The sequence below is a fragment of the Scyliorhinus canicula genome, chromosome 18 (assembly GCF_902713615.1).
Source record: "Scyliorhinus canicula chromosome 18, sScyCan1.1, whole genome shotgun sequence".
Classification (NCBI taxonomy): domain Eukaryota; kingdom Metazoa; phylum Chordata; class Chondrichthyes; order Carcharhiniformes; family Scyliorhinidae; genus Scyliorhinus; species Scyliorhinus canicula.
In genome coordinates, this window is record NC_052163.1 from 9153787 (window position 1) to 9167604 (window position 13818).

Sequence of the window (13818 nt, forward strand, 5' to 3'; positions counted from 1 at the left end):
GCAATGCTGAATTACCTGCAGGTAAACAATACGGGGGAAGTCTCAGCAGCGGTGGTCTGGGAGGCACTGAAGGCGGTGGTCAGAGGGGAGCTGATCTCGATCCGGGCTCACAGGGACAGGACGGACAGGGCAGAGACGGACCGACTGGTAAAAGAGATTCTACGAGTGGATAGGAGGTACGGGAAGGCTCCAGAGGCAGGGCTGTTAAGGGAACGCCGGAGGCTACAGGCGGAGTTCGGCTTGTTAACCACAGGGAGGGCGGTGCAACAGCTCAGAAATGTGAGGGGGACTATTTACGAGCACGGTGAGAGGGTCAGCAGGATGCTGGCACAGCAGCTCAGAAAGAGGGAGGCAGCTAGAGAAATAGGGAAAGTTATTGACGGGGATGGGAGCTTAGTTGGGGACTCGGCAGGAGTGAGCAAGACCTTTCTAGGCTGTACAGGTCGGAACCCTCTGCGAGGCCGGAGGAGATGAGGCACTTCCTGGAGGGGCTGACTCACCCGAAGGTGGATGTGCAGTTAGTAGAGGGCCTGGGGGCCCCCGATCGGGCTGGAGGAGATAGTGGGGGGTTTGAAGGCCATGCAGTCGGGTAAGGCTCCGGGACTGGGTGGGTACCCAGTCGAGTTCTATAAAAAGTTCTGCAGAATATTGGGACCGGTGCTGATGATGGTCTTTAACGAGGCTAGGGAAAGAGGGGTTCTGCCCCAGACAATGTCATAGGCCATGATCTCGCTCATCCTGAAACGGGACAAGGACCCGGAGCTATGTGGGTCTTACAGGCCGATTTCTTTGTTGAACGTGGATGCCAAACTTCTGGTCAAAATGTTGTCCTCCAGAATTGAGGATTGTGTACTGGACGTTATTGTGGAGGACCAGATGGGGTTCGTTAAAGGCAGGCAGCTGGTGGCCAATGTAAGAAGGCTGTTAAACATCATCATGATGCCCCCGGAAGGTAGGGAGGTGGAGGTAGTGGTTGCGATGGGAGCGGAGAAAGCTTTTGACCGGGTTGAGTGGGAGTATTTATGGGAGGTGCTGGAGTGGTTTGGTTTTGGGAGGGGCTTTATTGACTGGGTTAGGTTGCTGTACCGGGCTCCGGTTGCAAGTGTACGGAGACAAACAGGACGACATTCGGAATATTTCAGACTGCACCAGGGGACGAGACACGGTTGTCCCCTCTCCCCACTGCTGTTTGCGCTGACTATAGCTCTGAGGGCCTCATGGGGCTGGAAGGGACTGGTCCGTGGGGGGTGGGGGGGGGGGGGGGGGGGGAGCACAGGGTCTCGCTATATGCAGATGACCTACTTTTGTATGTCTCAGATCCAATGGAAGGATGGAAGAAATTATAGGAATTTTATGGGAATTCGGCCGGTTTTCGGGATATAAGCTCAATATGGGGAAGAGCGAGATGTTTGTGGTCCAGGCGAGGGGTCAGGAGGGGCGACTGGGGGAACTGCCGTTCAGAGTGGTCGGGGACAGTTTCAGGTACCTGGGTATCCAAGTGGTGAGGGATTGGGACCAGCTGCATAAATTGAAATTGGCCCGGTTGGTGGATCAGATGAAGGAGGGTTTCCGGAGATGGGATGCGCTCCCGTTGTCGCTGGCGGGTAGAGTCCAATCGGTAAAAATGACGGTCCTCCCAAGATTCCTATTTGGTTTTCACTGCCTCCCCATCTTCATCCCTTTTTTAAGCGGATCAGTAAAGTTATTGTGGGCTTTGTGTGTGTGTGTGTGTGGGGGGGGTGGGGGGGGGGGGGGGGGCGCAAGCCCCTGCGAGTGAAGAGGGCAATGCTCTAGCGGAGTCGGGGGGTGGAGGGCTGACGCTGCTGAATTTCAGCAATGATTACTGGGCGGCTAACATAGCCATGGTGAGGAGGTGGCGGGTGGGGAGGAGGGGGAGATGGCGTGGGTGTGCATGGAGGTGGCTTCTTGTAAGGCACAGGTCTGGGGGCGTTGGTAACAGCGTCCCTGCCGTTTCCGCCAGCACGGTACTCCACCAGCCCAGTGGTGGTGGCGGCCCTGAGAGTCTGGGGGCAATGGAGGAAGCATGTGGGAGCGGAGGGAGCATTGATCTGATCCCCAATCTGTAATAATCACCGGTTTGCCCCGGGGAGGATGGACCGGGGGGGGGGGGGGGGGGAGAGGGGGGTTTTCCGAATTTGGCGGAGAGCAGGGATTGAGAGGATGGGGGACTTGTTTATAGAAGGAAGCTTCCCGAAAATGAGGGCGCTGGAGGAGAAGTTTGCATTGGTGGGGGGTTAATGAACTTCGATATCTGCAGGTACGGGACTTTGTGCAGATGCCACTCCTGCCACTAGGGGGATTCAGGATAGGGTGGTCTCTAGAGGATAGGAGAGGGGAGCGTCTGGGACATAGATAAAGAGCTTATGGGGTCGGAGGAGACGCAGACCGAGGAGCTGAAGCAAAGGTGGGAGGAGGAGCTGGGGGGAGAGATAGAGGAGGGCCTTTGGGCGGAGGCGTTGAACAGAGTCAATGCGGCTGCAACCTGTGCCAGGCTCAGCCTGATTCAATACAAGACCATTCACTGGGCTCACATGGCAGTGACCCGGATGAGCAGATTCTTTGGGGTGGAAGACAAGTGTGCGAGGTGTGCGGGGTGGGGGGGCAGCCAACCATGTCCACATATTCTGGGCTTGTCCAAGCCCACCCAACCCACAGGACCCTCGGGGGACCTTCCCTCTGCAGCCTGGCAGAGGGACACATGAGCAATAGGCTGACCCCTTGACCCCTCTCGGGGTCTTTTGCGCCAAGACTACACTTGGCAATACTTACACCAAAGCCTGATTGGTGGAGTTACCACTCTGGGGCCTGAAGCATAACAGGGACGGGGCGGGGGAAATGTTGGGGGGGTGGGGGGGGGCGGTAAGATTTGGGAATCCAGCCCATTAATTACATTCTAATCAATGCAAACCAGCTGTTTGCCGGTTCCCGCTCGCGCAGGGCGGGAAGGCCGCTATGGCTGGCTGGGTGGAACCGGAGACTGGGGAAGGATCCCAACACGGGATTCTCCGCCCGATTGGGACTCCCGATTTTAGCGGCAGGGGGCAGAGAATCTCGGCCTCCGTATTTGTGGCTGCAAAAAATGTCAAAATACCGAAAGATTGAAATAAACAGACTTTGTACAGCAAATAACGTTCAGAGGGAGCATTGGTGGATATTGCGGACTGGGCACATTCACCACCACATTCCCGACATTACAATCACGGCCATACTTCAGAAATGCTTCATCTGCCATGGAAGACCCTGAGGCCTTTTGCAAAATGTTCCTGAGGTTGTGAGTGTACGTTGCAGGACTTTCCGCAATGATTGCCAAAATACCGTAAAGGTGTAAATCCGCCGCCTATGTGTTTGGAATCGGGATAAAATCTCCCACTTTTAATATATACATTTAACTCTCGGCCTATAGCAAAGCAGCCTGATTGCTGGGCCCCCCAGCAGGCCAAATGTCATTGACATGAATCATCCAAGAACTCTCAGTAGCTATTTACAACTAGACATTTTAAATGCCTTCCTTTCTATAAATACACATCGTATTACATTACAGACAATAAGCTGTAATGTCAAATTACAGGGGAGTTGTAGAATTAATTCATCAGAGATTTGATTTGATGTCAATTTGAATGTTGCACATCTGGTTTTGTTCAATGGAAGATTGACAAGTCAACTGGCGATCGATTAATCTGAATCTGACCAGTTATTTTATCATTTGCCTTTATCCGGACAGCCTAGAGGTCAGGTCACTGAGATGCACAAGGATTGTACACTGTAGGTTTCTTCAGTATTATTTAGGTAGGCCATCAATTTTCTTTGTGGAGATTCCTGCCCCCGAAAGTGTTTGTGAGTGAATGTTCCTAATCCTGTCTGACAGGAGTCGGGTAGACCATGTGATGTTGTCAGAAATGTCTTGGGATTTCTATCGCTCCATAAATGCTGACCAGGACTCGATTGGTGAACAACATTTCTAGTTTGGTGGGGAGAGTGAAAGCTGATCTGGCAAGGTGGGATGGTCTCCCTCTGTCTCTGGCGGGTCGGGTACAGGCGGTTAAAATGAACGTGTTGCCGCAGTTTCTGTTTATTTTCCAATACCTGCCGATTTTCCTGCCAAAGGCATTTTTTAGAGAGATTGAGGGAACGATTACCTCGTTCATATGGGGAGGGAAGGTGACCAGAGTGAGGAAGGTGCTGCTACAGAGGGGAAGGCAGGCAGGGGGTTTGGGTCTCCCGAACCTGATGTATTACTACTGGGCGGCGAATGTGGAGAAGGTGCGGAGCTAGGTCAGAGGGGTTGATTCCCAGTGGGTCAGAATGGAGGAGAGTTTGCGCAGGGGGGTCGGGATTGAAAGCACTAGCAACAGCGCCGCTCCCGATAGCCCCGGGGAAATACTTAGGGAGTCCGGTAGCTTTGTTGAGAATTTGGAGGAAGTTTTGCTTCTTTCTTTTTTCTTTCTTTTCAACACTTCGGGTTGGGGGAGGGTCGAGGGAAATGCCGATTCGGTGGAACCATAGATTTGAGCAGAGCAGTAGGATGGAAATTTTTGGAGATAGGAGGAGAAAGGAATTAGGACACTAAAAGATTTGTTTCTTGGGGGTCGGTTTGCAGGATTGAAGGAGCTGGGAGCGAAGTATGGGCTGGAGCAGGGGGAGATATTTAGATACATGCAGGGTCAAGATTTTGCCAGAAAGGAGATACAGAGCTTCCCGGTGGAGCCGGCCTCTACATTGCTGGAGGAGGTGCTGACGACAGGGGGACTGGAGAAGGGGGTAGTATCGGCAGTTTATGGTGATATTTTGGAAGAGAAGGCACCACTGGATGGAATCAAAGCAAAGTGGGAGGAAGAGTTGGGAGAGGGTATGGAGGAGGGGTTCTGGTGTGAGGTGCTCTGGAGAGTGAACGCCTCCACCTCGTGCGCGAGGTTGGGGCTGATACAGCTGAAGGTGGTACATAGAGCACACCTCACAAGGGCGAGGATGAGCCGGTTCTTTGGGGGTAGAAGATGTGTGTGAACATTGCGGGGGGGGGGGGGGGGGGGGGGGCTGCAAACCATGTTTATATACTTTGGTCCTGTCCAAAGCTGGAGGATTACTGGAAGGAGGTGTTTAGGGTAATCTCTAAAGTGGTGCACGTGAAACTGGACCCAGGCCCTCGGGAGGCCATATTCAGGGTGTCGGACCAGCCGGGATTGGAAACGGGTACGGAGGCAGATGTTGTAGCCTTCGCCCGAAGGTGGATCCTGATAGGTTGGAGAGCAACCTCTCCACCCTGTGCCCTGGCGTGGCGGGGGGACCTGCTGGAATTCTTGACTCTTGAGAAGATTAAGTTTGAATTGAGGGGAAGGATGGAGGGGTTCTACAATTCATGGGCATTATTCATTATGCACTTTCGAGATTTGGATTACATCGAACATGGGGGGTGGGGGGTGGGGTTGGGAGGGTTGGGAGGGTTGGGGGAGGGTTCATGGCGATTATAGGTGATTCCTGATTCCACTTTATCATTTGCCTATGTAAACATGAGAGCTAATGTTTGGGGGTTTGGTGGGAGGATGGGGTTGTTGTTATTGATATGGGGATTTACATATCTGTTACTGATTATTGTTTATTGTTGGTGGATGTAAATTTGGGAGAAAATGTGAAAAAGGAGAATAAAAATATATTTTTAAGAAATGACTCGGTTGGTGACACTCTCACCTCCGAGTTGGAAAAGTGTAGGTTTCACTCCAGAAACTTAAGCAGACCGATCTCGGCTGACAAATAGTCAGTTGGCTGCAGAGCAAAACCCCATCTGCATTCTCAGGATAGTCTAATCACATCAGACGGGAAGCCCAACGCCAGGCAGACAGGGTTTGGATGGTTCAAAGACCTCCTTAGGCACAGGAATCTTCAAGAAGAAAACCTATGAGCCACCTAAATAACCCGCTGGCATCGCTTGAAGAGGAACAGGGGAGTTGCCCTAGAATCCTGGACGTGTATTTATCTCTCCATAAACATGACCTAAACAGATTGGTCATTATCTCATGGCGGTTTCTGGGATCTTGCTGCACACACTTGCATCCTGCACTCATTACACTTCAGAAGTACCAAATGAATGTTCAATTCATTCGTGAGATGTGGCTTTTGCTGGCTAGACCTGCATTTATTACCCATCCCTAATTGCCCTTGGGAAGATGGTGGTGAGCTGCCTTCTTGAACCGCTGCAGCCCATGTGGTGTATGTACACCCACTGTGCTGTCAGGGAGGGAGCTGCATGATTTTGACGCAGTGACAGTGAAGGAACGGCCGATATATTTCCCAGTCAGGGTGGTGAGTGACTTGGAGGGGAACCTCCAGGTGGTGGGGTTCCCAGGTATCTGCTGCCCTTGTCCTTCTGGATGGTGCTGTCTAAGGAGCCTTTGTGAATTCCTGCTGTACTTCTTGTAGACGGTACACACGGCTGCCGCTGTGTGTTAGTGAGAGAGACAGAATGGTTGTGCATGGTGTGTCAATCAACTAGGCTGCTTTGACCTTTGATTCTTAAGTATTGTCGGAGCTGCACTCATCCAGATAAATGGAGAGTATTCCATCACACGCCTGACCTGTGCCTTGAAGATGGTGGCCAGGCTTTTGGGATTCAGAAGGTGAGTTACTCGCACAGGATTCCCAGCCTTTGACCTGCTCTGGTAGTCCCAGTATTTATATGGCTGGTCCAGTTCAGTTTCTCGTCAATGGTTACCCCCCAAGATGTCGTTAGGACTTATTAGCTGTAGTGCCCTGGGTCATTGAAAGCATTCCAACGCATTGGCCATTGTTTGGCCTTTGCTAACTCAGTTCCTATTGCCTGTGTGTCTGCTGAAGTGAGAGAGATGCAGCCTGGAAGATGAAACACTTCCTATTTCACAGGCTCAGGGTCCGCATCAAGAACGCAACGTTTGGTGAGACACGATTAGAGTGGAGTAAAGCTGTCTGTACACTGCCCGTACGATCTGCAGCACCGCCAATCTGCCAAGATAAACTCCTACTGAACTAATATCACATTCTCCCCATGGAGTGCCATTCACCAGGTATCGGTGAGATCTGACAATGCCAAGGGATAGTTGCTCTGTCCTGTAGGTCGGTATCCATTAGGAACTGGATGGAGGTCTCCCAAGTTCATTTCACAACAGATTTAGCGTACAAAAGACACCTTTATCCTTTAAATCCAAGATAACACGTAAATCTTACTGTCGTATATTAATATATTAATTTGGATTGGATTGGATTTGTTTATTGTCACGTGTACCGAGGTACAGTGAAAAGTATTTTTCTGCGAGCAGCTCAACAGATCATTCAGTACATGGGAAGAAAAGGGAATAAAAGAAAATACATAATAGGGCAACACAAGATGGTACATGTGCAGAGTTTAATTGACAGGTTTGCTGGCAGCTCCTTTGAAAGATCCTTTCAGTGTTGAAGATGTGATGGGATATTCAGCCCTGAGATCACATGATCAGATCCACAGGTTCCCACAACTCACTCAAAGCATTTTCTCCATTTCTGTCTCCTTTCCGCCGCTGCTCAAACTAATTCTGAAAACCAAATAAAAAATCTAAAGCTTTAAACATTTTGCAACAACTGGGTTGTATGCATTCCCTCACTCAGTTATCTCGTGTTTTAATGACTTCCTTGAGGTTTTTACTTGAAGTTTTCAGCCTCTTCCGAATGTTTGGCTTTGGCAGTTTTGCCTCGAGCTCGGGCTCTGTGAGCTGTTTTTAGATTGCAAGTCTAAATCTTTGCAGCATTCTTATATTGTGAGGACGTATCAGTATCATTGAATCTCCTCTACTGACACAATATATTTCTTCAGTTTCTATGGCTTTCCAATCAGTAGCATTTTTTAAATAATTAAGAGTAAGAGGTAAAATTTCAGAAACATTATTGAGGCAAAACCTGTCTTCAATGTTCTTTTCAAAAAATAGGTTGTATTCTGCTCCTATTTTTTTCTAAATAACAGTAAAAATAGGAGCAGAATAAGGCCAAGGAATCCCTTGGGCTTGCTCAGCCTTCCAATGAGATTACTGCTGATCCTTTACATCAACTCCACTTCCCTGCTCGCTCACACTTCCCATGGTTCCCTGAATATCCTATTGACCCCTGAGTTCAATGCGCTCAACACCTGAGAACCCAGCATCCTCTTGGAGCTAACAATAACAAAGATTCACAATCCTCCGAATGTTGAAATTCATCCTCAATTCAGTCCTCAGAAGCTGATCCCTTACTCCGAGACAATGTCTCCACTATTCTGGACTCTTCAGGGAACTATATTCGCACCCAGCCTGTCAAGCTCCTTGAGAATGTTATATGTTTTAATGAGCCAGATTCCATGTTCTATAACCTTCAGAAAGTGCCTTAAGCTCAACAAGAGACACAAAAATATTAAAGGGCAGAGAGATGCGGAGAGAAGGGAATAGTGAGGAGTCAGGGTCTTCATAGCGAGAGAGACTTCATGTTATTCTTTTTTCAACACAATGGTCAAAATTTGTAGCTTATGAATATCTACATGTACAAAAGGAAAATAATGTGGGTGCTCCAACCATTGAGGTTTTCTGCAAAACTGGATTGTATTCATTCATTCAGTTGTCTTGTGACTTTTTTTAATGAGTTCCCTGAGGCTTTGTCTGAGTTGGTAGCTTTGCCTCAAGCTGTGTCTCTCTCAGCTGTATTAAGAATCCTAACAGTGCAGAAGGAGGCCATTCGGCCCATCGAGTCTGCACCCTCCGAAATAGCACTTTACCCCCAACCCCCCCCCCCCCCAACCTGCATATCTTTGTGATTCACTAAGGGGCAATTTAGCATGGCCAATCCACCTAAACTGCATCTTTGGACTGTGGGAGGAAACTGGAGCACCCGGAGGAAACCCACGCAGACACGGGGAGAAGGTGCAGACTCCGCACAGTGACCCAAGCCGGGAATCGAACCTGGGACCCTGGCTCTGTGAGGCAGCAGTGCTGACCACTGTGCCACCGTTGACCAAATATGTGCAGCAGGTTTAGAACGTGGAAATCTGAAATAAAGACAAAAAATGCTGAAATAATCAACAGGTCAGGAAGCACCTTTGCTGAGACAATGTTAATATTTCAAGTCAGTGGCCGTCTTCAGAACAGACAGGAAAGGTCAATGATATTTGTTAAGACCCATGAATCAGATCCTAATTGCTCAAGGCTCTAACAGAGAGAAACACTGATGAATAGAGAAACACGGTGTCTTTCATCATTCTGTTCAATGTAATTTAACATTTTCCTTTCAAAAGTAAATTGAAATTTGAAATGAAACAAAATCTTTTGGGGGGAAACAGAATTTGAGGATAAAGAAAATAGGGCACAGAAGTGTTGAGGTTGAGAGGCCTCAGATAGGGGTTAAAGGTAGGATCGAGGATTGGGATAATGGAGGGTGGAGGCTGAGGTGATGAACAGCAAAACAAGGAGGAGGGGAGACCGAGGTGTTAAATGGATTGTACGAAATGAAAGAAAATAGGGGTGGTGTAGAAATTTGAAGAGATAATGGGAAGGAGAAGATAGGGGGAAGTTGAACAACGAGGAGATGCTATAAAAGTAACATGATTGGGGGGAGCATGAATGGTTGCAGAAGGTAATGGTTCACAGAGCATGTTATGCCACGTTACACCACACTATACCACATTACAAACACACTTTGAATATAGCACAAGGCTCTACACTAGACTGTACCCACAACACATCACACAATAGTATACCACACTGCACCATTCTCTCCAAAAAGAGAGAACCTCACCATTGTCCTTGACATTAAATAGCATCTGCATGCTACTTGACAGTCCCACAATTAACATCCTGGGAGTTACCATTCACCACAAACTCAACTAGACTAGCCACTGTGGTTACAACAGGTCAGAGTGAGAATACTCCCGACTCCCCAAAACCCTGTCCACCATTTACTCGGAACAAGTTAGGAGTGGAATGGAATACTCCCCATTTGCCTGGATGAGTGCAGCTCCAACAACACTCCAGAAGCTCGACACCAGCCAGGAGAAAGCAGCCCCGCTTGATGGACACCTCATCCACCACCTTAAACACTCACTGATATACAGTAGCAGCCGTGTGTACCATCTCCAAGGTGCACTGCAGCACCTCTCCTTCGACAACACTTTCCAAAAGCACGGCCTCCACCACCTTGAAGGTCAAGGGCAGCAGATTAATGGAAAGCCCACAACACACGCGTTCCCCTGTAAGTGGCACATCATCCTGACTTGGAACTATATTGCTGTTTCTTCATTGTCACTGGGTCAAAATCCAATTAAGGGGCAATTTAGCGTGGCCAATCCACCTAACCTGCGCATCTTTGGGTTGTGAGGGTGAAACCCACGCAGACACGGGGAGAATGTGCAAACTCCACACGGACAGTGACCCGGGGCCGGGTTCGAACCCGGGTCCTCGGCGCCATGAGGCAGCAGTGCTAACCACTGTGCCACCGCGCCACCCCCAGGTTGAGTGACGAATTCATGTGATTTTGGTCATGGTGTTTGAGGCAAGAATCTGTAACATTTATTCCAGCAGAATCCAAACACTTGTCCCACGGGATTTTTCCCTCAGCGCCTCGGTGGGGGTAAGGCAAGGTTATGAGTTCAAACGCCCAGCGTCAAGTCAAACTCACAACCTTATGATTCAACTGGGTTATGCTATAGGTCACTTTTGCCTTTGAATGGACTCAGATAATATATTTTAGTTTTGGCGGGGGACCTAACGTCTTCAAAAAGAGTTCGAGAACTATCTAATTCAGAAGTGGGATTCCAGGTCAAGGATAGACATGGATAGTCAAATGCCTGGGATAATCATAAATCCTCAATTGATGTGATAAGCATGAATCATCCATTTGGAAAATATAGAGTCGGATATAAAATTGAATGAATATCTTTGAGTTTCATTTCAATATTCACAAGAGTTGGGGAAATAATTAACGTAATGATAAAAGCAAATTACTGCGGATGTTGGAGTCGGAAACAAAACCAGAATAGAGTGGACAATCCCAGCAGGTCTGGCAGTATCTGTGGGGCGAGAAGGGAGCCAACGTTTTGAGTCTGGGTGACTCTTTGTCAAAGTTCGATTCACATTATTTCTAGTGGGAGTGAACTGGTCAAACCACGCTTGCTCCAAACTAACTGACCCATGACGATGTCCCAGCTCCCATTTCACTTTTCTCATTTCTATTATTTCACTTGTGTGCAGAATATAATTGCTCGTACTTCAAGCACTTCACGTCAGGAGAGAAGGCAGACATTTTCCAAGTGACAACTCAGAAGGGTAAGTGACTGAGATCTGTGGGATCTTTCTCAATTGGGCGATACACGTTATCCATCACGTACCTTCATTCTGAAAATTATCCCGTGCTTTGATGAAAGATAATGTGCATGGGGCATAATTTTTAAACGTGACTCTATAACGAAAGAAGGGGTTGATGGAAATGAAAACTGTTTGATGGATCGACCATCCAATGTTCAGTAACCCCCCCCATTACCCTTCTGTCCGTGAAGGCTTATTTTCAGAAATGGGATTTTCACACGTCCTGGAGAAACATTGCTGAAGTGACCAATCTTCATGCATGAGCCTAAAGGGCTATTCCACCGGGAGCAGCATCACAGTCAAGTCAGATCCTTCAGCTCACTTCACATCCAGGTGCATGTTTGGAGCAGAGGTCTCTGGGGTGAGCAACCTGCAGCCCGGGGGGCCCATGCGGCCCACCTGGGTTCTGAGTGGGGCCCACAAGACGGCTGCCCATGCCCATGCCCATGGAAAGGCCACTTTCCACTGATTTCTGAAATATTTGGCGTGCATTAAATGTATTGAATCTTAGTCATGGTGTCACGGTTAGTGAACAAGCCCAATCTTGCTGCCCACTGAGGGGTCACTCGTGCGGCCCACTCACCCGCCTAGATTGCCCATCCTTGCTCTGGACAGCTAAGGACCTTTACTAGTGTTGGCAGCCCTGCAGGATTGGCCTGGAGTCTCCAGGAATTGGAGACCAATCTCCCAGACACTGGCGTCCACGCCCATGGATAAAAAATCATCGAGACGTTAGAAAAATCAATTTTAAAAAAAAGATTCCTTGAAATTTTCTCTCACGAGAGTTAAAAACATTGACAGTAGGAGAATAGGCTATTGGGCGCAGAGTTAAGGATCACCCCATTGGGTAATGAGACGTTTTGCTTTCTAAGTCACGTTGGAAGGCAAAACATCACAGGAATGGATTTCTTGGCCGACGAATAATCAGAATCGGGCAGCAAATCATAAAACGAAACCTCCAGGAATACATTGATTGACAGTTGGCAACCCTGATCTTTGCCCTTCATTAGCCCACAAGAGTCAGTCCTTTTACAATACAGAATACCAGAGGCCGAGGATCAAACAGGAGGCCATCCTGGTCTGTATTGAGTGTTTGAGATGATATTTTACGTATGCAAAATTTTCATTAAAATGACGAGGAGTCCATAAAACTGGGTAAAAGCAAAATCTGCCCAATACTGAAAAATATGAGCAAACATCGAAATGATGCAGTTCATGGAATCATATAATGACACACATTCGGCCCATGGTGACCATGCTGATCAGATCGGTATCCTGCCCCCTTTTTAAAAGATGTTTCATTTATACAGAACTTGATCAGAAATAATATCTCTCTACCAGAATTCAGCTTTGAAGAGAGTCAAACACTTGAAGCTGTAAATTGTAACCAAAAAAAAAATCCCCATACGTATAATTTACAAGAGAAATCCCCAAGCTTAAACTTTTATTGGCTCTGATTAATCCATGAGAGTGGGAGCTGAGCTGGGCTGGGCTGGACTGAGCTGGGCTGGGCTGGGCTGAGCTGGGCTGAGCTGGGCTGGGCTGGACTGAGCTGGGCTGGGCTGGGCTGGGCTGGGCTGGACTGAGCTGGGCTGGGCTGGGCTGAGCTGGGCTGAGCAGGGCTGGGCTGGACTGAGCTGGGCTGGGCTGGGCTGAGCTGGGCTGGGCTGAGCTAGGATGTGCTGGGCTGGACTGAGCTGGGCTGGGCTGGACTGAGCTGGACTGAGCTGGTCTGGGCTGGGCTGAAGGTTGTGCTGGGCTGGAGGTTGTGCTGGGCTGGACTGAGCTGAGCTGGGCTGGGCTGGACTGAGCTGGGCTGGGCTGGGGGCTGTGCTGGGCTGGGCTGTGCTGGGCTGGGCTGGGGGCTGTGCTGGGCTGGGCTGGGATGAGCTGGGGCCTGGGCTGGACTGAGCTGGGCTGAGCTGGTCTGGGCTGGGGGCTGTGCTGGGCTGGGCTGGGCTGGGCTGAGCTGGTCTGGGCTGGGCTGGACTGAGCTGGGCTGGGGGCTGTGCTGGGCTGGGCTGGGCTGAACTGGTCTGGGCTGGGCTGGACTGAGCTGGGCTGGGCTGGGGGCTGTGCTGGGCTGGGCTGGGATGAGCTGGGGCCTGGGCTGGACTGAGCTGGGCTGAGCTGGTCTGGGCTGGGGGCTGTGCTGGGCTGGGCTGGGTTGGGCTGAGCTGGTCTGGGCTGGGGGCTGTGCTGGGCTGGGCTGGGCTGGGCTGAGCTGGTCTGGGCTGGGGGCTGTGCTGGGCTGGGCTGGGCTGGGCTGAACTGGTCTGGGCTGGGCTGGACTGAGCTGGGCGCTGTGCTGGGCTGGGTTGGGATGAGCTGGGGCCTGGGCTGGACTGGGTTGAGTTGAGCTGGGCTGAGCTGAGCTGGACTGGGCTGGGCTGGGCTGGGCTGAGCTGGGCTGAGCTGGGCAGAGCTGGGCTGGGCTGGGCTGGGCTGGGCTGGACTGGGCTGGGCTGAGCTTGGC

General features: G+C 49.9%; 1 protein-coding gene across 1 annotated transcript in view; it reads left to right on the top strand.

The window, feature by feature from the left end:
* LOC119953738 (voltage-dependent calcium channel gamma-1 subunit-like) overlaps positions 1 to 13818 on the top strand; it is a 72990-nt gene that overhangs the window by 47173 nt on the left and 11999 nt on the right. The window contains 1 exon segment of the mRNA XM_038778303.1: positions 11229 to 11303. Coding sequence (XP_038634231.1) covers positions 11229 to 11303 — 75 coding nt within the window.